The sequence below is a fragment of the Oncorhynchus kisutch genome, unplaced genomic scaffold (assembly GCF_002021735.2).
Source record: "Oncorhynchus kisutch isolate 150728-3 unplaced genomic scaffold, Okis_V2 scaffold3793, whole genome shotgun sequence".
NCBI lineage: Eukaryota > Metazoa > Chordata > Actinopteri > Salmoniformes > Salmonidae > Oncorhynchus > Oncorhynchus kisutch.
Window position 1 is genome coordinate 103,755 of NW_022265738.1, and position 27,893 is coordinate 131,647.

Here is a 27,893-nt window from a genome sequence, read left to right on the forward strand (position 1 = left end):
ATGATGGTCATTATGGCCAAACAGTTCTATTTTTGTTTCATCAGACATTTCTCTAAAAAGTACAATCTTTGTCCCCATGTGCAGTTGCAAACTGTAGTCTGGCTTTTTTATGGCGGTTTTGGAGCAGTGGCTTCTTCCTTGCTGAGCGGCCTTTCAAGTTATGTCGATATAGGACTCGTTTTACTGTGGATATAGATACTTTTGTACCTGTTTCCTCCAGCATCTTCACAAGGTCCTTTGCTGTTGTTCTGGGATTGATTTGCACTTTTCGCACCAAAGTATGTTCATCTCTAGGAGACAGAATGCGTCTCCTTCCTGAGCAGTATGACGGCTGCGTGGTCCCATGGTGTTTATACTTGCGTACTATTGTTTGTACAGATGAACGTGGTACATTCAGTCATTTGGAAATTGCTCCCAAAGATGAACCAGACTTGTAGTGGTCTAAAAAAAAATTCTGAGGTCTTGGCTGATTTCTTTTGATTTCCACATGATGTCAAGCAAAGAGGTACTGAGTTTGAAGGTAGGCCTTGAAATACATCCACAGGTACACCTCCAATTGACTCAAATTATGTCAATTAGAAGGTCAGAATCAGAAACTTCTAAAGCCATGACATCATTTCCTGGAATTTTCCAGCCTGTTTAAAGGCACAGTCAACTTAGTGTATGTAAACTTCTGACCCACTGGAATTGTGATACAGTGAATGATAAGTGAAATAATATGTCTGTAAACAATTGTTGGAAAAATTGACTTGTGTCACGCACAAAGTAGATGTCCTAACCCGACTTGCCAAAACTATAGTTTGTTTAACAATAAATGTGTGGAGTGGTTGAAAAACGAGTTTTAATGACTCCAACCTAAGTGTGTTTACTTCTGACTTCAACTGCATATAAATTAAATCAGGTAGCCCAGTACACCAACACCTGTCAAATGTTCCAATCAAAAGGCTATTGGACAGAAAAACATGGACAGTCGGGTGCATCGCAAATTAGGAACCGCTGGCCAGCAACGTAATAAACTAAACCACGGATCCTTGGGAACGAGATCAGACTGACTGCTAAGGTTTGATCCATAAATAAGGATGTTCAATAGGTATCTTATCCTACAGACGTTAAACAGTCCATATGTTCAGATTAATAGTTAACATGACATTAATAACACAGTCACACCCCCCCCCAGTCCCAGGTGTCCAACACGTTCAGAAAATAAAAAAGATGGTTTTAGTACTTAGTTTAAAAATCTCTGACGAAGGCAAAGATAACAATAAACACTTGTTTAGTGAGAAAACACACACAAAAAAAATGCTTTCTGTTATCGAAGCTTACGATGCAATCAATACCTCGGTCGTTTTAAGGAGAACTGAAATGGAGAACTGAAATGACTCAGCCTACATTTGAACACCACCGCAGAAACGTTTCTTATTCGTCATCTTCCTAATTAAGTAGACTGGTTTTGTTGTTTGGCTACTTGATGAGAACTAAAGAACCAGGGCCTGTCATTCACAGCTAATCTCTCCCAATTACCAAACATGTACCCAATTGTCATACTGTAGTAAAAGTAGAGATACCTTCATAGAAAATGACAAACCGCCATTGATTTCAGTAGCCCGTCCCCATATCTAACTGATCAGCTGTTGTCAAACCTGAAAGCGGTATGACATCACGCTTTTTAAAGTATACTAGATTTCTGAAACTTTGCATACTATTAAAACAGCATACTATTTCGGATGTAAACAATGGGTATTTGGGACATGGACATTTTATTTTATTTTTTTAGCTCTGAACTCAAAAAAGCACACAGAGAACACACCTGGTTTGGTTGCATCAACAAATCACAGACAACACACCTGGTTTGGTTGCATCAACAAATCACAGACAACACACCTGGTTTGGTTGCTTCATCAACTCATCACAGACAACACACCTGGTTTGGTTGCATCAACAAATCACAGACAACACACCTGGTTTGGTTGCATCAACAAATCACAGACAACACACCTGGTTTGGTTGCATCAACAAATCACAGACAACACACCTGGTTTGGTTGCTTCATCAACTCATCACAGACAACACACCTGGTTTGGTTGCATCATCAACTCATCACATAGAACACACCTGGTTTGGTTGAATCAACAAATCACAGAGAACACACCTGATTTGGTTGATAATCAACTCATCACAGACAACACACCTGGTTTGGTTGCATTTACTCATAACAGAGAACACACCTTGTTTGGTTGCATCATCAACTCATCACAGAGAACACATCTGGTTTGGTTGCATCATCAACTCATCACAGAGAACACACCTGGTTTGGTTGCATCATCAACTCATCACAGAGAGCACACCTGGTTTGGTTGCATCAATAAATCACAGAGAACACACCTGGTTTGGTTGCATCATCAACTTCTCACAGAGAACACACCTGGTTTGGTTGCATCAACAAATCACAGAGGACACACCTGGTTTGGTTGCATCATCAACTCATCACATAGAACACACCTGGTTTGGTTGAATCAACAAATCACAGAGAACACACCTGGTTTGGTTGATCATCAACTCATCACAGACAACACACCTGGTTTGGTTGCATTTACTCATAACAGAGAACACACCTTGTTTGGTTGTATCATCAACTCATCACAGAGAACACATCTGGTTTGGTTGCATCATCAACTCATCACAGAGAACACACCTGGTTTGGTTGCATCATCAACTCATCACAGAGAGCACACCTGGTTTGGTTGCATCAATAAATCACAGAGAACACACCTGGTTTGGTTGCATCATCAACTTCTCACAGAGAACACACCTGGTTTGGTTGCATCATCAACTCATCACAGAGAACACACCTGGTTTGGTTGCATCATCAACTCATCACAGACAACACACCTGGTTTGGTTGCATCAACTCATAACAGAGAACACACCTTGTTTGGTTGCATCATCAACTCATCACAGAGAACACACCTGGTTTGGTTGCATCATCAACTCATCACAGAGAACACACCTGGTTTGGTTGCATCAATAAATCACAGAGAGCACACCTGGTTTGGTTGCATCAATAAATCACAGAGAGCACACCTGGTTTGGTTGCATCAATAAATCACAGAGAACACACCTGGTTTGGTTGCATCATCAACTTCTCACAGAGAACACACCTGGTTTGGTTGCATCATCAACTCATCACAGAGAACACACCTGGTTTGGTTGCATCATCAACTCATCACAGAGAACACACCTGGTTTGGTAGCATCATCAACTCATCACAGTGAACACACCTGGTTTGGTTGCTTCATCAACTCATCACAGAGAAAACACCTGGTTTGGTTGCATCATCAACTCATCACAGAGAACACACCTGGTTTGGTTGCATCAACTCATCACAGAGAACACACCTGGATTGGTTGCATCATCAACTCATCACAGAGAACACACCTGGTTTGGTTGCTTCATCAACTCATCACAGAGAACACACCTGGATTGGTTGCATCATCAACTCATCACAGAGAACACACCTTGATTGGTTGCATCATCAACTCATTACAGAGAACACACCTGGTTTGGTTGCATCATCAACTCATCACCTGTAAACAACTCCCTATATACAACAGTTCAACATAGGGAGCACTGATAGGTCTCTTCTTCTTCTGTGTTTTTTGAGGGTGCAGTCGGTGCTGTAGGATCCAGTGTGATTGGTGGAGACACAGCCCTGGAGCTGTTAGCATAATGAGCAGCTGTGTGGCCCTACTTCATTACACACACACACACACAGGCATGCAGACACACACACAAACACAGGCATGCAGACACACACACAAACACAGGCATGCAGACACACACACACACACACACACACACACACACACACACACACAGAGGAAATGTAGTCTCTGAAACAATTAAAGTAGTTGACGACGTTCCACGTCTCAAAGTCCTGAAAACTTCAAATCGTATATCTGGTTTAAATACATCTTCATCATCTATTTGTCAAACGTGATCCGTTACACGTCCAGTTTACATAATTTACGTCTTAATGAATCATCAAGCTATTAATAGCTGTTCATTAGGCTTCTGGAATCACGGCACGACCAAAACCCCGGACGCTGAACCCGAAGCTAGCCGAGCAGAACTGGAATTGAGAGGTCTTGGAGATGAGATCAGACATACACAGGCATGTGTATGGGGTGGCAGGGTAGCCTAGTGGTTAGAGCGTTGGATTAGTAACCGGAAGGTTGCAAGTTCAAATTCCCGAGCTGATAAGGTACAAATCTTTCATTCTGCCCCTGAACAGGCAGTTAACCCATTGTTCCTAGGCCGTCATTGAAAATAAGAATTTGTTCTTAACTGACTTGACTAGTTAAACAAAGGTAAAATTAAAAAAATACGACTGCAGCTCAGATCAGCTTTGCTCTGGCTTGTTTTCATGGAAACGGTCACGGTGAGTCAGCGTAAACTGACTGGGTGCTCTTTGGAACCTGTCTGTCTTCAATAAGGGGTCAGGGAGTGAAGATAACACCTTTGGTCTACTTGCAGGTGATAGGGTACACACACACACACACAGAGACACAGACACAGAGGCATGCAGGCAGACACACACACAGACACGCACACACAGACACAGAGACAAACACACACACACACACAGAGACATGCAGACACACAGAGGCATGCAGACACACACACACACACACACACACAGAGAGAGAGAGCCATGCAGACACACACACAATCAAAACTGCAGTCGACTGTGGTACTTTGGACTCAGTAATTACAGAATAACTGTACTGTAGTTGACCTGCAGTTATACTGCCCCCGACCTGCAGTTATACTGCCCCCGACCTGCAGTTATACTGCCCCCGAACTGCAGTAATACTGCCCCCGACCTGCAGTTATACTGCCCCCGACCTGCAGTTATAATGCCCCCGCCCCCGACCTGCAGTTATACTGCCCCCGACCTGTAGTTATACTGCCCCCGACCTGCAGTTATACTGCCCCCGACCTGCAGTTATACTGCCCCCGCCCCCGACCTGCAGTTATACTGCCCCCGACCTGCAGTTATACTGCCCCCGACCTGCAGTTATACTGCCCCCGCCCTGCAGTTATACTGCCCCCGACCCAGTTATACTGCCCCCGACCTGCAGTTATACTGCCCCCGCCCCCGACCTGCAGTTATACTGCCCCCGACCTGCAGTTATACTGCCCCCGACCTGCAGTTATACTGCCCCTGCCCCCGACCTGCAGTTATACTGCCCCCGCCCCCGACCTGCAGTTATACTGCCCCCGACCTGCAGTTATACTGCCCCCGACCTGCAGTTATACTGCCCCCCGCCCCCGACCTGCAGTTATAATGCCCGACCTGCAGTTATGCTGCCCCCGACCTGCAGTTATACTGCCCCCGACCTGCAGTTATACTGCCCCCGACCTGCAGTTATACTGCAGTTATACTGCCCCCGATCTGCAGTTATACTGCCCCTGACCTGCAGTTATACTGCCCCCGACCTGCAGTTATACTGCCCCCGCCCCCGACCTGCAGTTATACTGCCCCCGCCCCGACCTGCAGTTATACTGCCCCCGCCCCCGACCTGCAGTTATACTGCCCCCGACCCCGACCTGCAGTTATACTGCCCCCGACCTGCAGTTATACTGCCCCCGACCTGCAGTTATACTGCCCCCGACCTGCAGTTATACTGCCCCAGACCTGCAGTTATACTGCCCCCGACCTGCAGTTATACTGCCCCCGACCTGCAGTTATACTGCCCCCGCCCCCGACCTGCAGTTATACTGCCCCCGACCTGCAGTTATACTGCCCCCGCCCCCGACCTGCAGTTATACTGCCCCCGACCTGCAGTTATACTGCCCCCGAACTGCAGTTATACTGCCCCCGAACTGCAGTTATACTGCCCCCGACCTGCAGTTATACTGCCCCCGACCTGCAGTTATACTGCCCCCGCCCCCGACCTGCAGTTATACTGCCCCCGACCTGCAGTTATACTGCCCCCGACCTGCAGTTATACTGCCCCCGCCCCCGACCTGCAGTTATACTGCCCCCGCCCCCGACCTGCAGTTATACTGCCCCCGACCTGCAGTTATACTGCCCCCGACCTGCAGTTATACTGCCCCCGAACTGCAGTTATACTGGACAATTACTGCAAAAACGTGTTCTTTTGGATGCAGTATTTGCAGTATATTGCAATTATACTGCACTCTAACTAACTACAGTTATACTACCGTGTACTACAGTTATACTACTGTGTACTACAGTTATACTACTGTGTACTACAGTTATACTACAGTGTACTGCAGTTGTACTGCACTCTAACTACAGTTATACTACAGTGTGCTACAGTTATACTACCGTGTACTACAGTTATACTACCGTGTACTACAGTTGTACTGCACTATAACTACAGTTATACTACAGTGTACTGCAGTTGTACTGCACTCTAACTACAGTTATACTACAGTGTACTGCACTCTAACTACAGTTATACTACAGCGTACTGCAGTTGTACTGCACTCTAACTACAGTTATACTACAGTGTACTGCAGTTGTACTGCACTCTAACTACAGTTATACTACAGTGTACTGCAGTTATACTACAGTGTACTGCAGTTGTACTGCACTCTAACTACAGTTATACTATAGTGTACTGCAGTTGTACTGCACTCTGTCTACAATATTGTTTCGTAAGGGTATATACCATACAAATATCTGCCTAACAATAACAATGTTAACCGTTGGTAGTGGAATGTGTGCCTGTTCAACCTGTCCTCAATTTCGCAACACCACATGTGGCCTCGGTCCAAGTGTCCCAGAATTCAACAACGCCTTCTTTTGCAGTGTCAAACCATCTCTGGTCTGTGAAACTCCTGATTTACAGAAAGAAGGATTTTACAATCCAGACTGGTAGGAATATATTTACGCACTCATCAAAGTTCATCCACGGGGTTTTTCTGTGTGTTTAATCTACAGCCGGTGCAGGACGAGTTGCGCGCCAGTAACAGACGTTAGCGTAACATCAGTAAAACAACGTGTTTTTTGTTTAATCCCCAACTCCTCGCGCCATTATTTTGTTGAACTTTGGCTTCATGTTAGGCTTCTTATCTGACGCCATATGTGCCGGTTACATTTGAACGATAAAACCAACTGCTGCGCTGCTATGATAGTGATAAGAGCCGTGAAACTGAACACAGTAACATACGGGAACTTGCAGTAGTTTATCATTCAAACAGATTGTTTATTTTAATTTTAAATTACAATGTTTCTGTTGACACTGACAGGCAAAACCTGCATAGCGGTGCGGTGCATATTGATAGTGCATTGAATGGATTTTAAAGGATTTAACAATAGACTACTTTTCTTTTTTTAAACGTATATATATTTTTTAGAGGGTAGATCAGCTTTAATATTGCAAATAGATCATGTAATTGTCTGCATCACTTCCAATCCCTGGTATATTTATATGGTAAATATGTATATATATATTATATACAAACACACATCTTTTTAAAATGTATTTTCTTTTCTTATTTCCCGCGAACCCTACGACCCCTCCCCTGATTGGAGTAAACTAGCGAACAACAACACGTAGGCTTTTACTATATACATTTACGGGCACAATCTATTGTAAAGTAGTTCTATTTTGACTGTTTTTAATCCTGTCCTTCCTCTATTTCTGATGTCCGTCCAGTTTGATTTCTATTTGCCATGTATATTTATAACTGTGCTATTTAACAGTTCTGAACCTATATACATTTATACATTTTATAGACACAGTATGTTTTACATTGGTTATCTTGTTGTTATTAGTCCCATCCTTCATCTCTATTCAGCCCCTCCCATCTATCTCTGAACACCATCCAGTCCCATTCTTCAGCTCTATTCAGCCCCTCCCATCTATCTCTGAACACCATCCAGTCCCATCCTTCAGCTCTATTCAGCCCCTCCCATCTATCTCTGAACACCATCCAGTCCCATCCTTCAGCTCTATTCAGCCCCTCCCATCTATCTCTGAACACCATCCAGTCCCATCCTTCAGCTCTATTCAGCCCCTCCCATCTATCTCTGAACACCATCCAGTCCCATCCTTCAGCTCCATTCAGCCCCTCCCATCTATCTCTGAACACCATCCAGTCCCATCCTTCAGCTCTATTCAGCCCCTCCCATCTATCTCTGAACACCATCCAGTCCCATCCTTCAGCTCTATTCAACCCCTCCCATCTATCTCTTAACACCATCCAGTCCCTACCTTCAGCTCCATTCAACCCCTCCCATCTATCTCTGAACACCATCCAGTCCCATCCTTCAGCTCCATTCAGCCCCTCCCATCTCTCTCTAACACCATCCAGTCCCATCCTTCAGCTCCATTCAAACCCTCCCATCTATCTCTGAACACCATCCAGTCCCATCCTTCAGCTCCATTCAGCCCCTCCCATCTCTCTCTAACACCATCCAGTCCCATCCTTCAGCTCCATTCAGCCCCTCCCATCTCTCTCTAACACCATCCAGTCCCATCCTTCAGCTCCATTCAGCCCCTCCCATCTATCTCTGAACACCATCCAGTCCCATCCTTCAGCTCCATTCAATCCCTCCCATCTATCTCTAAACACCATCCAGTCCCAACCTTCAGCTCCATTCAGCCCCTCCCATCTCTCTCTAACACCATCCAGTCCCATCCTTCAGCTCCATTCAGCCCCTCCCATCTCTCTCTAACACCATCCAGTCCCATCCTTCAGCTCCATTCAGCCCCTCCCATCTATCTCTGAACACCATCCAGTCCCATCCTTCAGCTCCATTCAATCCCTCCCATCTATCTCTAAACACCATCCAGTCCCAACCTTCAGCTCCATTCAGCCCCTCCCATCTCTCTCTAACACCATCCAGTCCCATACTTCAGCTCCATTCAGCCCCTCCCATCTCTCTCTAACACCATCCAGTCCCATCCTTCAGCTCCATTCAAACCCTCCCATCTATCTCTGAACACCATCCAGTCCCATCCTTCAGCTCCATTCAGCCCCTCCCATCTCTCTCTAACACCATCCAGTCCCATCCTTCAGCTACCCTCAACCCCTCCCATCTATCTCTAAACACCATCCAGTCCCATCCTTCAGCTCCATTCAATCCCTCCCATCTATCTCTAAACACCATCCAGTCCCATCCTTCAGCTCCATTCAATCCCTCCCATCTATCTCTAAACACCATCCAGTCCCAACCTTCAGCTCCATTCAGCCCCTCCCATCTCTCTCTAACACCATCCAGTCCCATCCTTCAGCTCCATTCAGCCCCTCCCATCTCTCTTTAACACCATCCAGTCCCAACCTTCAGCTCCATTCAGCCCCTCCCATCTCTCTCTAACACCATCCAGTCCCAACCTTCAGCTCCATTCAGCCCCTCCCATCTATCTCTAAACACCATCCAGTCCCAACCTTCAGCTCCATTCAGCCCCTCCCATCTATCTCTAAACACCATCCAGTCCCAACCTTCAGCTCCATTCAACCCCTCCCATCTATCTCTAAACACCATCCAGTCCCAACCTTCAGCTCCATTCAGCCCCTCCCATCTATCTCTAAACACCATCCAGATTGTAAATTAAAGATAAACATTTTTTGCTAAAATAATAATTATATTATTGATTGATTGACTATAACTTTTCAGATCACCCAGTATTGTTATCTGCAGAGTTAGCTCCAGGTAAATGTTGCAATTCTTCAGCCATTCCTGGACCTGTGACCAAACAACGAGGTACATATGGGCAACACCAAAATAAATGATATAATGACTCTGTGTAACGGCCGTTGGTGGAGGACTAAAGCGCAGCATGGTACGTGTTCATGTTATTTATAAACGGTAAAGCTGAACGCTAAGCAACAAAAGCACAACCAAAACAGCTCTGTGAGGTGCAAACCACACTAAACAGAAAAATAACTACCCACACCACACAGGTGGGAAAAGGGCTACCTAAGTATGGTTCTCAATCAGAGACAACGATAGACAGCTGCCTCTGATTGGGAACCACACCCGGCCAAACAACACAGATATCCAAAACATAGAAAATGAATATAGAATGCCCACCCTAGTCACACCCTGGCCGAACCAAAACAGAGAATAAAAACCTCTATGGCCAGGATGTGACTCTCTGCCTCCTCACAGCGGAATCTGCAGAGCTGGGATGGTTGTATCCCCCATATATATATATAACATTCTATTGATTCTAAGAATGTTGAATAATCATTTCAATTGAACAGTTCTAAGTGTTGTATCCCCATATATATATATAACATTCTATTGATTCTAAGAATGTTGAATAATCATTTCAATTGAACAGTTCTAAGTGTTGTATCCCCCATATATATTTATAACATTCTATTGATTCTAAGAATGTTGAATAATCATTTCAATTGAACAGTTCTAAGTGTTGTATCCCCCATATATATATATAACATTCTATTGATTCTAAGAATGTTGAATAATCATTTCAATTGAGAAGCTCTAAGTTTTGTATCCGGTGTCGTGTTGCGTGTCAATTCATAAACCATGTGCCTTGGAATCGGTAAATCTAAAATCTCTTCCCAACTATATGCCGTTTATATGCCACAGCTGTCAGTTTTTTGGTCCTTAAATGAAAATGGTATATATTTTTATTTATCGCAATTTTCTTTAACCATTTTTGGTCTTTAATGCCGACAGACAAGTTCCTTACTTATTTCCCCTTCTACTTGCCTCTTCTATTGTTGCTGGTAATGCTGCAATTAGTTGGTTGTAATTTTGGGTAGAGCAGACATTTCCATTTGTCTGTGTTAGCTGCATGTGTGACATAACTCCACCAGTCCTATTTGTGATATAATTTACAAAGATTATACGTTTTAGATTTTTTTTAAATTGAAAAATAATGTATTTAAAAAAAAAAATTATATTATTATATTTGAGTTTAACCACAATATTTGTTGTTACTATTCTTAACTCTAGGAGAAAATATCGTAATTAACAGTATAATCGGTTCATTATTTACATGATTGCTACATTTTCCAGTTTAAAGTTTAGCTTGAGTCAACTAAGGACTGTTGGAGTCAGTAGGTCTACATGGTGAAACATAACAGCAGCTGTGTTTATAGATGCTAGCCTCTACACCAGACTACAGATCCCCTAACAGCTGTGTTTATAGATACTAGCCTCTACACCAGACTACAGATCCCCTAACAGCTGTGTTTATAGATACTAGCCTCTACACCAGTCAGACTACAGATCCCATAACACCAGCTGTGTTTATAGATGCTAGCCTCTACATCAGTCAGACTACAGATCCCATAACAGCAGCTGTGTTTATAGATACTAGCCTCTACACCAGACTACAGATCCCCTAACAGCTGTGTTTATAGATACTAGCCTCTACACCAGTCAGACTACAGATCCCCTAACAGCTGTGTTTATAGATACTAGCCTCTACACCAGACTACAGATCCCCTAACAGCTGTGTTTATAGATACTAGCCTCTACACCAGTCAGACTACAGATCCCATAACACCAGCTGTGTTTATAGATACTAGCCTCTACACCAGACTACAGATCCCCTAACAGCTGTGTTTATAGATACTAGCCTCTACACCAGACTACAGATCCCCTAACAGCTGTGTTTATAGATGCTAGCCTCTACACCAGTCAGACTACAGATCCCCTAACAGCTGTGTTTATAGATACTAGCCTCTACACCAGACTACAGATCCCCTAACAGCTGTGTTTATAGATACTAGCCTCTACACCAGTCAGACTACAGATCCCATAACACCAGCTGTGTTTATAGATGCTAGCCTCTACACCAGACTACAGATCCCATAACAGCAGCTGTGTTTATAGATGCTAGCCTCTACACCAGACTACAGATCCCATAACAGCTGTGTTTATAGATACTAGCCTCTACACCAGACTACAGATCCCCTAACAGCTGTGTTTATAGATACTAGCCTCTACACCAGTCAGACTACAGATCCCATAACAGCAGCTGTGTTTATAGATGCTAGCCTCTACACCAGACTACAGATCCCCTAACAGCTGTGTTTATAGATACTAGCCTAGACGCCAGTCAGACTACAGATACTATCCTATTCATTGCTGTGTGTCAGTCTGTGAATCAGACAGTGTTGTCTGTCTGGACCCAGCGTGTTGGTGGTTTCATTGGAATTTAATGCATGTTCAGTATGCACGATGACTTCTGTAAATATTGGTGCGCAGCGTTCAGGCCGTCTTCTGTAAATATTGGTGCGCAGCGTTCAGGCCGTCTTTATGAAGAGCAAAAAGTCCCAAAGCTGTTTACAGTGTCTCTCGTTGGTCGTGGCAGAGTGACACCAAGATGAAGGAAACGCCATCGATGATAGACAGCGAGGTGTTTCCTGGCCTTCTCTACCTACGCCACTGTCATCGTCCTTCATTGAAGTTCAATCAAACCTAAACCGTGTGATCGCTAAGTTTATGTTGTTCTGCTCTGTTTTCTAGCGAGACTCGAACCGAACAGCCATGGCAGAGCTAACTCATATGATAGACAGCGAGGTGTTCCTGGCCTTCTCTACCTACGCCACTGTCGTCGTCCTCAAGATGATGCTGATGTCTCCTATGACTGCATACTTCCGATTCACGAGAAAGGTATGGGAATGTGGTGGTAATCTCCCTCCACAGTGTTATAAAGTCTGTAAGTGACCTCTATAGTGTAAACTTGTCTCTGCCTCCACAGTGGTATATAGCCTGTAAGTGAACTCTATGGTGTAAACTTGTCTCTGCCTCCACAGTGTTACATAGCCTGTAAGTGAACTCTATGTTGTAAAAATGTCTCTGCCTCCACAGTGTTTTGCCAACATGGAAGACACAGGGATGGCTAAGACTCCAGAGGACAAGAAGAGGATGCTGAGAGTTGACCCGGATGTGGAACGTGTGAGAAGGTAGGCCCACCCTTATAGAGTCCCCCTAGACTGATAGAGGCCCCACTAGACTTATAGAGGCCCCTCTAGACTGATAGAGGCCCCACTAGACTTATAGAGGCCCCACTAGACTTATAGAGGCCCCCCTAGACTTATAGAGCCCCCCCTAGACTTATGGCGGCCCCACTAGACTTATAGAGGCCCCCCTAGACTTATAGAGCCCCCCCCTAGACTTATAGAGGCCCCCCTAGACTTATAGAGCCCCTCCCTAGACTTATAGAGCCCCCCTAGACTTATAGAGGCCCCCCTAGACTTATAGAGCCCCCCTAGACTGATAGAGCCCCCCTAGACTTATAGAGCCCCCCTAGACTTATAGAGGCCCCCTAGACTGATAGAGGACCCCTAGACTGATAGAGCCCCCCCTAGACTGATAGAGGCCCCCCCTAGACTGATAGAGGCCCCCCTAGACTGATAGAGGCCCCCCTAGACTGATAGAGGCCCCCCTAGACTGATAGAGGCCCCCTAGACTTATAGAGCCCCCCTAGACTGATAGAGGCCCCCCTAGACTTATAGAGCCCCCCCTAGACTTATGGCGGCCCCACTAGACTTATAGAGGCCCCCCTAGACTTATAGAGCCCCCCCCCCTAGACTTATAGAGGCCCCCCTAGACTTATAGAGCCCCTCCCTAGACTTATAGAGCCCCCCTAGACTTATAGAGGCCCCCCTAGACTTATAGAGCCCCCCTAGACTTATAGAGCCCCCCTAGACTTATAGAGCCCCTCCCTAGACTTATAGAGCCCCCCTAGACTTATAGAGCCCCCCCCTAGACTTATAGAGGCCCCCCTAGACTTATAGAGCCCCTCCCTAGACTTATAGAGGCCCCCCTAGACTTATAGAGCCCCCCACTAGACTTATAGAGGCCCCCTAGACTTATAGAGCCCCCCCCTAGACTTATAGAGCCCCCCCCCTAGACATATAGAGGCCCCACTAGACTTATAGAGGCCCCACTAGACTTATAGAGCCCCTCCCTAGACTTATAGAGACCCCACTAGACTTATAGTGTCCCCCACTAGACTTATAGAGGCCCCACTAGACTTATAGAGCCCCCCTAGACTTATAGAGGCTCCACTAGACTTATAGAGCCCCCCTAGACTTATAGAGCCCCCCTAGACTTATAGAGCCCCCCTAGACTTATAGAGCCCCCCTAGACTTATAGAGGCCCCCCTAGACTTATAGAGCCCCCCCTAGACTTATAGAGGCTCCACTAGACTTATAGAGCCCCCCCTAGACTTATAGAGCCCCCCTAGACTTATAGAGGCCCCCCTAGACTTATAGAGCCCCCCTAGACTTATAGAGCCCCCCTAAACTAGGCAAGTCAGTTAAGAACAAATTATTATTTACAATGACGGCCTACCAAAAGGCCTCCTGCGGGGATGGGGGCTGGGATTTAAAAAAAAAATATATATATATAAATATAGGACAAAACACACATCACGACAAGAGAGACAACACTACACTACATAAAGAGAGACCTAAGACAACAACACAGCATGGCAGCAACACATGACAACACAGCATGGTAGCAACACATGACAACACAGCATGGTAGCAACACATGACAACACAGCATGGTAGCAACACATGACAACACAGCATGGTAGCAACACATGACAACACAGCATGGTAGCAACACATAACAACACAGCATGGTAGCAACACATAACAACACAGCATGGTAGCAACACATGACAACACAGCATGGTAGCAATACAACATGGTAGCAGCATAACATGACAACAACATGGAAGCATCACAACATGACAACAACATGGTAGCAGCACAACATGGTACAAACATTATTGGGCACAGACAACAGCACAAAGGGCAAGAAGGTTAGAGACAACAATACATCACGCAAAGCAGCCACAACTGTCAGTAAAAGTGTCCATGATTGAGTCTTTGAATGAAGAGATGGAGATTAATCTGTCCAGTATCTCAAATCGGGGGGGGAGTGAGGCCTAAGAGGGTTTTTATAAATAAGCATCAATATTTAAATTCATGCTCTTCTAAATTTCTTTTGTAACTTTTCCCTGGAAGTGATTAACTGCAAGGGTCCTCCCACATCATATGAAGGAACTGGTCCACCTGGTTTAAGGGGACACAGTGAACATGTGGGAGTTGGGGCCTATTTCATCAAGGGTCCTCCCACATCATATGAAGGAACTGGTCCACCTGGTTTAAGGGGACACAGTGAACATGTGGGAGTTGGGGCCTATTTCATCAAGGGTCCTCCCACATCATATGAAGGAACTGGTCCACCTGGTTTAAGGGGACACAGTGAACATGTGGGAGTTGGGGCCTATTTCATCAAGGGTCCTCCCACATCATATGAAGGAACTGGTCCACCTGGTTTAAGGGGACACAGTGAACATGTGGGAGTTGGGGCCTATTTCATCAAGGGTCCTCCCACATCATATGAAGGAACTGGTCCACCTGGTTTAAGGGGACACAGTGAACATGTGGGAGTTGGGGCCTATTTCATCAATGGTCCTCCCACATCATATGAAGGAACTGGTCCACCTGGTCCACCTGGTTTAAGGGGACACAGTGAACATGTGGGAGTTGGGGCCTATTTCATCAAGGGTCCTCCCACATCATATGAAGGAACTGGTCCACCTGGTTTAAGGGGACACAGTGAACATGTGGGAGTTGGGGCCTATTTCATCAAGGGTCCTCCCACATCATATGAAGGAACTGGTCCACCTGGTTTAAGGGGACACAGTGAACATGTGGGAGTTGGGGCCTATTTCATCAAGGGTCCTCCCACATCATATGAAGGAACTGGTCCATCTGGTTTAAGGGGACACAGTGAACATTTGGGAGTTGGGGCCTATTTCATCAAGGGTCCTCCCACATCATATGAAGGAACTGGTCCACCTGGTTTAAGGGGACACAGTGAACATGTGGGAGTTGGGGCCTATTTCATCATAAAACGTGTGTTATCGGGTGTTAAATAGAGTCTGGGATTTATTTTTTAAATGTATAAATTGACGGTTCGGATTACGGGATGCCAAGGTCAATATGTCTTCCATATTCTGTTTCAGATTAAAAAGGTTTGTTCAAGATTCAGTTAGATCTATGGAGTCTTTAATGGTTAGAACATGGGGCGGCAGGGTAGCCTAGTGGTTAGAGTGGAGGGGCGGCAGGGTAGCCTAGTGGTTAGATTGGAGGGGCAGCAGGGTAGCCTAGTGGTTAGAGTGTAGAGGCGGCAGGGTAGCCTAGTGGTTAGAATGGAGGGGCGGCAGGGTAGCCTAGTGGTTAGAGTGGAGGGGCGGCAGGGTAGCCTAGTGGTTAGAGTGGAGGGGCGGCAGGGTAGCCTAGTGGTTAGAACATGGGGCGGCAGGGTAGCCTAGTGGTTAGAGTGGAGGGGCGGCAGGGTAGCCTAGTGGTTAGAGTGGAGGGGCGGCAGGGTAGCCTGGTGGTTAGAGTGGAGAGGCGGCAGGGTAGCCTAGTGGTTAGAGTGGAGGGGCGGCAGGGTAGCCTAGTGGTTAGAGTGGAGGGGCGGCAGGGTGATGATCAAATGATCTGATCTCTCTCTCTCTCATTCCCCAGATGCCACCAGAACGACCTGGAGAACATCATCCCGTTCGTAGTGATTGGTCTGCTGTATACCCTGACGGGGCCCGACCTCTCCACTGCTCTGCTCCACTTCCGGGTGTTTGTTGGTTCCAGGCTCTTCCACACGGTGGCCTACGTCCTCCCCCTGCCCCAACCCAGCAGAGGTCTAGCTTGGATGGTTGGCATGGGCGCTACCTTCTCCATGGCATACAGAGTGCTAAGCTCAACGCATCTCTGAAGAGGCGATCAATCAATTAATAATTAATCAGATTGATTGATTCAAAGTTTTCAGATGGCCTAAAATAGTCCTCGGGACACTCTACCTCTGAGGAGACACCCACACATTTATTAGACCTGGGTCAAATAGGCTACATAATGTTAAATACATTTGACAGTGCTTGATTGTACTTGGAGTTTGCACTTCTGGGACTATTCTATTTGTTCTGTTGTATCAGGCAGACTAACTATATATTCTCTGCACGTTTTGTTTTTAACTCAGCACTGAATTTGATCTGTGCAAAAAAAAAAAGGATTAATATCAGCAAAAAAATAATTAAACTAAACAGTAGGGCTCGATTCAATCTATTTCACGGAAGGTCAATGCTAGAGCGCGGTAGACATTGAACGGCAACGTTCTCGCGGAAACTCCATTCAAGGTAAACTCTGCATACATTCGGAAACTACATTTCACATTTCAAGTGCGCTAGAGCGCTGACCTTAGGCGATACGGATTCAATGGAGCCCTAAACTAAAATCAAGTGTAGTTCAGTATCCGATACCGCATGTATAATCTGCCTATTTTTACCCACATCAAATCACCAGTTTATTGGTCGCGTACACAGATTTGCAGATGTTATCGCATGTGCTGTAAAATGATAGTGTTTCTAGGTCCAATAGTGCAGTCATACCGAGCAATGCATTAAAATGAATAAAACATACACACATGACCCGGTCTGTCTGGTTGTCTGACTGACTGCAAACACCTATTTTATATCTTAGACATTTTTTGCATCTGATGTGATAATCTAATGTTTATAAATGATTAAATTCGGGTTTTGGGAATTAGAGTTTAATTAAAAAATGGCCTATGAAGTAGGCTACAAGTACCAGAGATATTTTGCTAATTGGCTAATGAATATGACCTTATACTTGATCTAATTCTGTATCTTTTAAAATTCTGTGTATGTTTTTAAATCTACATATCATCTGATATGTTTACTAGGCCACATATCTGTAATGCTACTGATTGGTTTGCTTTGTTCGTTCCATTTTCTAAGCCAATCAGGGATTGGCCCTTTTTTTTTAATGCTTTCCACCTGGGAATAAACGGACGATCTCTAGAATGACATGTCTCGTGGTGTTTGTTTGTAGAACGAATATACATAGATGTTGTAGATGAAAATGTGTTCATCGGACAATGAAATGGTAGCATCAAAAAAGCCATCGGAGGAAGTGGACGCATTTATTGGTAGATCCGCAGACCTGGCGGAAGTCCAAATATTCGCCCCCCTTTTTTCTTTTCTTCTGAAACTGCCTGAACAAACCGCCCACATCGGCGCAGTCTAACAGGCTGGTACTTTTCCCTGGCTCCGAGTCAAAACCAAAGACCAAGTTTCTTGAAAAGGTATGAAACTATTCGCTCTGCTCAAAATATACTATGCGAACGCCGTCAGCGGATATTATTGTAGCGTGTGTGTAGATCAATTAAAATGTAACCCCGTACAATAGTTACATTTGTATCGTTATTTGATTTTTTTTTTTTTAAAGGAGGCTATTTTGCGTAATGTGTGTAGACTATGTAAATGCGCAAACGCTGTGGCTGCACGTACCCAGCGCTGCACAGGTTATAACGTGTGTATGGGAGACATTGTGTCACAATACAACGCATGCATTTAATTCATCATAGTATGCACGAGGAAAGTACAACCTTTCTTTTGGGGGTAAATTGTATCTGTGTGTAAACTACCCTAGAAACAGTAAACACGTCACATACATTACAACGACTAGAAACAAAGTGTTGGAGTTTGCCATTGAACACTCCTCTCCCAAGATTATTCAATAGCACCCCATTAAAAATAACACAAATAAGAGTTGTAAATCAAATATCTACATGCATTAGGTTTATTAATGTGTTATTACCATTAGATCAATGATCAATTACGTATATATTTTAAAACATGTAATGAAACATTTAAAAAAAAGTTGAAATGTAAAAAAATCCACTTGAAGTTCAATCAAACCTAAACCGTGCGATCGCTAAGTTTATGTTGTTCTGCTCTGTTTTCTAGCGGGACTCGAACCGAACAGCCATGGCAGAGCTAACTCATATGATAGACAGCGAGGTGTTCCTGGCCTTCTCTACCTACGCCACTATCGTCGTCCTCAAGATGATGCTGATGTCTCCTATGACTGGATACTTCCGCATCACGAGAAAGGTACACAAACCTAGAGTTTGGAAGACAACCTTAAACTTGTTTTTCCTTCATTTGACTGCAGTGGGCTAAATCAGGGTCACACAGAGTGATTATTGGTCGTCTTAAACATATTTACTTTGTAACTAAAGTATACTGCCTCACACACATGGTTTTAAATGTATGTTTATATCACCTTTATTTAACCAGGTAGGCTAGTTGAGAACACCTTTATTTAACCAGGTAGGCTAGTTGAGAACACCTTTATTTAACCAGGTAGGCTAGTTGAGAACACCTTTATTTAACCAGGTAGGCTAGTTGAGAACACCTTTATTTAACCAGGTAGGCTAGTTGAGAACACCTTTATTTAACCAGGTAGGCTAGTTGAGAACACCTTTATTTAACCAGGTAGGCTAGTTGAGAACACCTTTATTTAACCAGGTAGGCTAGTTGAGAACACCTTTATTTAACCAGGTAGGCTAGTTGAGAACACCTTTATTTAACCAGGTAGGCTAGTTGAGAACAAGTTCTCATTTACAACTGCGACCTGGCCAACATAAAGCATAACAGTTCGACACATACAACAACACAGAGTTACACATGGAATAAACAAAACATACAGTCAATAATACAGTAGAACAAAAGAAAACAAAAAGTCTATATACAGTGAGTGCAAATGAGGTGAGGTAAGGGAGTTAAGGCAATAAATAGGCCATGGTGGAGAAGTAATTACAATATAGCAATTAAACACTGGAATGGTAGATGTGCAGAAGATGAATGTGCAAGTAGAGATACTGGGGTGCAAAGGAGCAAGATAAATAAATAAATACAGTATGAGGATGAGGTAGGTAGATAAATGGCCACCTATTCCCTATGGGGATGAGGTAGGTAGATAAATGGCCACCTATTCCCTATGGGGATGAGGTAGGTAGATAAATGGCCACCTATTCCCTATGGGGATGAGGTAGGTAGATAAATGGCCACCTATTCCCTATGGGGATGAGGTAGGTAGATAAATGGCCACCTATTCCCTATGGGGATGAGGTAGTTGGATGGGCTGTTTAAAGATGGGCTATGTACAGGTGCAGTGATCTGTGAGCTGTTCTGACAGCTGGTGCTTAAAGCTAGTGAGGGAGATATGAGTCTCCAGCTTCAGAGATTTTTGCAGTTCGTTCCAGTCATTGGCAGCAGAGAACTGGAAGGAAAGATGACCAAAGGGCTTTGGGGGTGACCAGAGAGATATACCTGCTGCAGCGCGTGCTACGAGTGGTTGCTGCTATGGTGACCAGTGAGCTGAGATAAGTCGTGGATTTACCTAGCAGAGACTTGTAGATAACCTGTAGCCAGTGGGTTTGGCGACGAGTATGAAGCGAGGGCCAACCAATGAGAGCATACAGGTCGCAGTGGTGGGTAGTATATGGGGCTTTGGTGACAAAACGGATGGCACTGTGATAGACTGCATCCAATTTATTGAGTAGGGTTTTGGAGGCTATTTTGTAAATGACATCGCTGAAGTCGAGGATCGGTAGGGGGGTCAGTTTTATGGGGGTATGTTTGGCAGGATGAGTGAAGGATGCTTTGTTGCGATATAGGAAGCCGATTCTAGATTTAATTTTGGATTGGAGATGCCTAATGTGAGTCTGGAAGGAGAGTTTACAGTCTAACCAGACACCTAGGTATTTGTAGTTGTCCACATATTCTAAGTCAGAGCCGTCCAGAGTAGTGATGTTGGACGGGCGGGCAGGTGCAGGCAGCGATCGGTTGAAGAGCATGCATTTAGTTTTACTTGCATTTAAGAGCAGTTGGAGACCACGGAAGGAGAGTTGTATGGCATTGAAGCTCGTCTGGAGGTTAGTTAACACAGTGTCCAAAGAAGGGCCAGAAGTATACAGAATGGTGTCGTCTGCGTAGAGGTGTATCAGAGAATCACCAGCAGCAAAAGCAACATAATTGATGTATACAGAGAAGAGAGTCGGCCCGAGAATTGAACCCTTTGGCACACCCATAGAGACTGCCAGAGGTCCGGACAACAGGCCCTCCGATTTGACACACTGAACTCTATCAGAGAAGTAGTTGGTAAACCAGGCGAGGCAATCATTTGAGAAACCAAGGCTGTCGAGTCTGCCAATAAGAACGTGGTGATTGACAGAGTCGAAAGCCTTGGCCAGGTCGATGAATACGGCTGCACAGTAATGTCTCTTATCGCTGGAGGTTATGATGTCATTTAGGACCTTGAGCGTGGCTGAGGTGCACCCGTGACCAGCTCTGAAACCAGATTGCATAGCAGAGAAGGTACGGTGGGATTCGAAATGGTCGGTAATCTGTTTTGTTAACTTGGCTTTCAAAGACCTTTAGAAAGACAGGGTAGAATAGAAGACACCTGTACCATATCAGATATATAGTGGACATGTATTGCATTTTGAGTCTGTTTCCCAATATTACACTTAAGGTACATGACAGAAGACTGAAATGTAAATAAACAGATGATTTTTTGTCTGTTTAAAAAATCTTCATGAATTATGAAATTATGAAAAATATGAATAACATTCCACCCATGAGTCTGAAGAGGGTGATTTAGGTCAATGACTGCAGGAAAGGGCTACTAACCAAACACTTCGAAAATGGTTATAATTAAAAAATTTAAACATAATTCCAAGTGAATTTAAATGCGATTTCATGAATGGAATAGAACAGAACAGAGGTAAGAAGTGTGTTGAATCCCGGCCGCATCACATCAGGATGCATTACATCAGGCTGCATCACATCAGGCTGCATCACATCAGGCCGCATCACATCAGGCCGCATCACATCAGGCCGCATCACATCAGGCCGCATCACATCAGGCCGCATCACATCAGGCCGCATCACATCAGGCCGCATCACATCAGGCCGCATCACATCAGGCTGCATCACATCAGGCTGCATCACATCAGGCCGCATCACATCAGGCCGCATCACATCAGGCCGCATCACATCAGGCCGCATCACATCAGGCCGCATCACATCAGGCCGCATCACATCAGGCCGCATCACATCAGGCCGCATCACATCAGGCCGCATCACATCAGGCCGCATCACATCAGGCCGCATCACATCAGGCCGCATCACATCAGGCCGCATCACATCAGGCCGCATCACATCAGGCCGCATCACATCAGGCCGCATCACATCAGGCCGCATCACATCAGGCCGCATCACATCAGGCCGCATCACATCAGGCCGCATCACATCAGGCCGCATCACATCAGGCCGCATCACATCAGGCCGCATCACATCAGGCCGCATCACATCAGGCCGCATCACATCCGGCCGCATCACATCCGGCCGCATCACATCAGGCCGCATCACATCAGGCTGCATCACATCCGGCTGCATCACATCAGGCTGCATCACATCAGGATGCATCACATCCGGCTGCATCACATCAGGCTGCATCACATCAGTCTGCATCGCATCAGGCTGCATCGCATCAGGCTGCATCGCATCAGGCTGCATCGCATCAGGCTGCATCGCATCAGGCCGCATCGCATCAGGCCGCATCGCATCAGGCCGCATCGCATCAGGCCGCATCGCATCAGGCCGCATCACATCAGGCCGCATCACATAAGGCAGCATCACATCAGGCTGCATCACATCAGGCTGCATCAAATCAGGCTGCATCACATCAGGCCGCATCACATCAGGCCGCATCACATCAGGCCGCATCACATCAGGCCGCATCACATCAGGCCGCATCACATCAGGCCGCATCACATCAGGCCGCATCACATCAGGCCGCATCACATCCGGCCGCATCACATCCGGCTGCATCACGTCAGGCTGCATCACATCAGGCTGCATCACATCAGGCTGCATCACATCAGGCTGCATCACATCAGGCTGCATCACCACATCCGGCTGCATCACATCAGGCCGCATCACATCAGGCCGCATCACATCAGGCCGCATCACATCAGGCCGCATCACATCAGGCCGCATCACATCAGGCCGCATCACATCAGGCCGCATCATATCAGGCTGCATCACATCAGGCTGCATCACATCAGGCCCCATCACATCAGGCCGCATCACATCAGGCTGCATCATATCAGGCTGCATCACATCAGGCCCCATCACATCAGGCAGCATCACATCAGGCAGCATCACATCAGGCCCCATCACATCAGGCCCCATCACATCAGGCAGCATCACATCAGGCCCCATCACATCAGGCCGCATCACATCAGGCCCCATCACATCAGGCCCCATCACATCAGGCCGCATCACATCCGGCCCCATCACATCCGGCCGCATCACATCAGGCCCCATCACATCAGGCCCCATCACATCCGGCCCTGATCAGGAGCCCCATTTGGGGCGGCGTACAATCGGCCCCAGCGCCGTCCGGGTTTGACCTGTCACGTCCTGACCTTACTTCCATTTTTATGTCTCTGTTATAGTTTGGTCAGGGCGTGAGTTGGGGTGGTCAGGGCGTGAGTTGGGGTGGTCAGGGCGTGAGTTGAGGTGGTCAGGGCGTGAGTTGGGGTGGTCAGGGCGTGAGTTGGGGTGGTCAGGGCGTGAGTTGGGGTGGTCAGGGCGTGAGTTGGGGTGGTCAGGGCGTGAGTTGGGGTGGTCAGGGCGTGAGTTGGGGTGGGCATTCTATGTTTTGTAGTCTGTTTTGTTTTTCTATGTGTTTGGCCTGGTATGGTTCCCAATCAGAGGCAGCTGTCTATCGTTGTTTCTGATTGAGAATCATACTTAGGCAGCCTGTTTTCCCCCTGTTAGTTGTGGGTAGTTGTTGTCTCTGATTGAGAACCATACTTAGGCAGCCTGTTTTCCCCCTGTTAGTTGTGGGTAGTTGTTGTCTCTGATTGAGAACCATACTTAGGCAGCCTGTTTTCCCCCTGTTAGTTGTGGGTAGTTGTTGTCTCTGATTGAGAACCATACTTAGGCAGCCTGTTTTCCCACTGTTAGTTGTGGGTAGTTGTTGTCTCTGATTGAGAACCATACTTAGGCAGCCTGTTTCCCCCCTGTTAGTTGTGGGTAGTCGTTGTCTCTGATTGAGAACCATACTTAGGCAGCCTGTTTTCCCCCTGTTAGTTGTGGGTAGTTGTTGTCTCTGATTGAGAACCATACTTAGGCAGCCTGTTTTCCCCCTGTTAGTTGTGGGTAGTTGTTGTCTCTGATTGAGAACCATACTTAGGCAGCCTGTTTTCCCCCTGTTAGTTGTGGGTAGTTGTTGTCTCTGATTGAGAACCATACTTAGGCAGCCTGTTTTCCCCCTGTTAGTTGTGGGTAGTTGTTGTCTCTGATTGAGAACCATACTTAGGCAGCCTGTTTTCCCCCTGTTAGTTGTGGGTAGTTGTTGTCTCTGATTGAGAACCATACTTAGGCAGCCTGTTTCCCCCTGTTAGTTGTGGGTAGTTGTTGTCTCTGATTGAGAACCATACTTAGGCAGCCTGTTTCCCCCCTGTTAGTTGTGGGTAGTTGTTGTCTCTGATTGAGAACCATACTTAGGCAGCCTGTTTCCCCCCTGTTAGTTGTGGGTAGTTGTTGTCTCTGATTGAGAACCATACTTAGGCAGCCTGTTTCCCCCCTGTTAGTTGTGGGTAGTTGTTGTCTCTGATTGAGAACCATACTTAGGCAGCCTGTTTTCCCACTGTTAGTTGTGGGTAGTTGTTGTCTCTGATTGAGAACCATACTTAGGCAGCCTGTTTCCCCCCTGTTAGTTGTGGGTGGTTGTTTTCTGTCTTTGTGTGTCTGCACCAGACAGAACTGTTTCGTTTTGTTTCCGACTTTGTTGTTTTTTGTTGTTCTAGTGTTCCGTTTCTTTATTCAATCTACCATGAACACGTGCCGCCACGCTGCACCTTGGTCCTCTTCAACCTTCTTCCACCTTCTTCCAACCTTCTTCCACCTTCTTCCAACTTCTTCCAACTTCTTCCACCTTCTTCCACCTTCTTCCAACCTTCTTCCACCTTCTTCCAACTTCTTCCACCTTCTTCCAACCTTCTTCCAACCTTCTTCCACCTTCTTCCAACCTTCTTCCACCTTCTTCCAACTTCTTCCACCTTCTTCCACCTTCTTCCAACCGTTACATGACCCTCATTGTAAATACGAATTTGTTCTTAAATTACTTGCCTAGTTCAATAAAAGGTGAAATAAAAAATAATAAATCCAGGATGTATCACAACCGGCCATGATTGGGAGTCCCATAGGGTGGCGCTCAATTGGCCCCAGCATCGTCCGGGTTTGGCCCGGGGTAGACTGTCATTGTAAATACGAATTTGTTCTCAACTGACTTGGACTAGTTAAATACAGGATACATAATGAATGAACCTTGACCCTCCCTGGCTTAACAGAGCCGAGGTGGAAATTGAACAAGAGAAAACATCCTCCCTCCTTGCTTCCACCTCCCTCCAGGCATTTGCTAACCAGGAGGACACCAGTCTGGCCTCCTCGACAGGGGACAAGAAGAAGCTGGTCAGGGTGGATCCTGATGTGGAGAGAGTACGAAGGTATCCCCTTAGAAATATAATTCAAGCATATCTCTCTGGTTCACGCTGACGTACAGCTGCTGTAACCATGACTGGAAAGAGATGGTAGAAATCCTACTTTTAATGGAATTCATTTAGACGTTTTAGTTTTCCAAATATTTTGATATACTGATCTGAACTCTGTCTCTCTCTCTCTCTCATTCCCCAGATGATCTGAACTCTCTCTCTCTCATTCCCCAGATGCCACCAGAACGACCTGGAGAACATAATTCCGTTCGTAGTGATTGGTCTGCTGTATACCCTGACGGGGCCCGACCTCTCCACTGCTCTGCTCCACTTCCGGGTGTTTGTTGGTTCCAGGCTCTTCCACACGGTGGCCTACATCCTCCCCCTGCCCCAGCCCAGTAGAGCTGTGACCTTCCTCATCGGACTGGTCACCACCAGCTCTATGGCCTCTAGGGTTCTGATGACTGCGCTTTATCTGTAGAGGCTTGAGGGACACACACACACACACACACACACACACACACACACACACCACTACAAGGGCCTTGTCTTTGAGGGTCTCCATTGAATGTGCTTGAGGATACATTTACGTTTATCAAAGTTGTTCCTTCTGTGTCTGATAGGATTATAACATGCTGTTACTGCAGTACATATCAGAATGTTACTGACAGTACATATCAGGATGTTACTGCAGTACATATCAGAATGTCCCTTCTGTGTCTGATAGGATTATAACATGATGTTACTGCAGTACATATCAGAATGTTACTGCAGTACATTTCAGAATGTTACTGCAGTACATATCAGAATGTTACTGCAGTACATATCAGAATGTTACTGATAGTACAACAGTTTCCACTAGAAATTGGAGGCCACTCATCTAAACTTGATGAGTAATGCTGTTCCCTCTAACAGCCTCTGTTGAGTCTCATTCTCTATTGGCAGCAACAGGATGTTGAGGCCAGTCAGTTCAGAAAATAAAATTTGAATTTCAAGAGTTTAATTTGGTTCATTAATGTCTATGTGTGGATTTTTACAATACCTTTAGTTGGATCATTCTATTCATTTTATGAATCAACTGATCTTGAGTTGAGAATTTACCCAACAACCTGGGCTCCCATAGGGCTCTGGTCAAAAGTAGTGGATTTATAGGGCTCCCATGGGGCTCTGGTCAAAAGGAGTTGATTTATAGGGCTCCCATAGGGCTCTGGTCAAAAGGAGTGGATTTAAAGGGCTCCCATAGGGCTCTGGTCAAAAGGAGTGGATTTATAGGACTCCCATAGGGCTCTGGTCAAAAGGAGTGGATTTATAGGGCTCCCATAGGGCTCTGGTCAAAAGGAGTTGATTTATAGGGCTCCCATAGGGCTCTGGTCAAAAGGAGTTGATTTATAGGGCTCCCATAGGGCTCCGGTCAAAAGCAGTTGATTTATAGGGCTCCCATAGGGCTCTGGTCAAAAGGAGTGGATTTATTGGGCTCTGGTCCCATAGGGGTCTGGTCAAAGGGAGTGGAGTTATTGGGCTCTGGTCCCATAGGGGTCTGGTCAAAGGGAGTGCCCTATATAAGGAATAGGGCTCCATTCGCGACTCTTCCCCTGATTACATGACAACATCTGAATGTAATAGTGTGTGAGATAACTGTTTGTCCTGCCAATTGTTAAATCTATAAAATATAGGCCTAGTCGTTACAGGAGACTGGGTTGGTTGAGACGTAGAGAACTGAGCCAGCTAGTCTGGACAAAGAACTGCCTGTATGATTGTACTGGTGGGATTTAGTTAGGATTTTATTCACAGACGTACAATTGATTTCTACATTAAAAAAAAGCCTTGTCTTTTTAACTAACGGTTCTCTGTGTTTGGTGAATAGTTCCTTTCTTCTTAGATATTCAACTTCTGAATCTCCTGTACAATATCTTTAGTGCCTGGTGAAGTAATATTTTAGCCTGGAATCCACACTCCACTGAACTATTGTATCGTTTCAGTAGTGAAAGGAACGTGTGTTCAAAGTGGATTCCAGGCTGGTAACGTTCCACACATCTGCAGGACTCATTCGTCCCACTAGAGGGAGCCCTTTTAAAAGTCAACCGAGGTTGTGTTCATTACCAGTCATTTTATAGACCAGGTGCAGCTCATTATAGGGTCTCTCTCAGCCCCTCCTCTCAGCCTCTCTTCATCTCCTCCTCTCAGGATCTCCTCCTCTCAGCCTCTCCTCGTCTCAGCCTCTCCTCCTCTCAGCCTCTCCTCCTCTCAGCCTCTCCTCCTCTCAGCCTCTCCTCCTCTCAGCCTCTCCTCCTCTCAGCCTCTCCTCCTCTCAGCATCTCCTCCCCTCAGCATCTCCTCCCCTCAGCATCTCCTCCTCTCAGCCTCTCCTCCTCTCAGCCTCTCCTCGTCTCAGCATCTGTACAGCTCATTTAAAAACCGGGTCAGAAATACACAAATAGTATTTTGAAGATGACCTCTAATGTGATTTCCACATCAAC

General features: G+C 45.7%; 2 protein-coding genes across 4 annotated transcripts in view; both read left to right on the plus strand.

Annotated features, from left to right (window-relative positions):
• LOC116371866 (microsomal glutathione S-transferase 1-like) overlaps nt 1-17,475 on the plus strand; it is a 35,113-nt gene extending 17,638 nt beyond the window's left edge. Inside the window, exons 1-4 of one of the 3 annotated variants that reach the window (XM_031820955.1) lie at nt 4,394-4,437; nt 12,487-12,633; nt 12,832-12,926; nt 16,518-17,475. In XM_031820955.1, the coding sequence (XP_031676815.1) occupies nt 4,423-4,437; nt 12,487-12,633; nt 12,832-12,926; nt 16,518-16,761 (501 nt within the window). In that variant the 5' untranslated portion in view covers nt 4,394-4,422 and the 3' untranslated portion in view covers nt 16,762-17,475. Of the gene's footprint in view, nt 1-4,393; nt 4,438-6,791; nt 6,907-12,486; nt 12,634-12,831; nt 12,927-16,517 lie in introns of those variants that run through there. The other 2 variants (XM_031820956.1, XM_031820957.1) reach the window with 2 other exon arrangements.
• Nucleotides 17,476-17,874: 399 nt separating this feature from the next.
• LOC109885468 (microsomal glutathione S-transferase 1-like) lies at nt 17,875-26,419 on the plus strand. Its single transcript, XM_020477313.2, has 4 exons — nt 17,875-18,147; nt 18,812-18,958; nt 25,337-25,431; nt 25,651-26,419. The coding sequence occupies exons 2-4, from the start codon at nt 18,833-18,835 to the stop codon at nt 25,895-25,897; spliced, it is 468 nt and encodes a 155-aa protein (XP_020332902.1). The 5' UTR covers nt 17,875-18,147; nt 18,812-18,832; the 3' UTR covers nt 25,898-26,419.
• Nucleotides 26,420-27,893: the final 1,474 nt, after the last annotated feature.

Coding starts and splice junctions, on each gene's coding strand:
- LOC109885468 (XM_020477313.2), top strand. CDS start 18,833: ATGGCAGAGCTAACTCATATGATAGACAGCGAGGTGTTCCTGGCCTTC. Junction 18,959..25,336: donor ACTTCCGCATCACGAGAAAG/GTACACAAACCT, acceptor ACCTCCCTCCAG/GCATTTGCTAACCAGGAGGA. Junction 25,432..25,650: donor GATGTGGAGAGAGTACGAAG/GTATCCCCTTAG, acceptor CTCATTCCCCAG/ATGCCACCAGAACGACCTGG.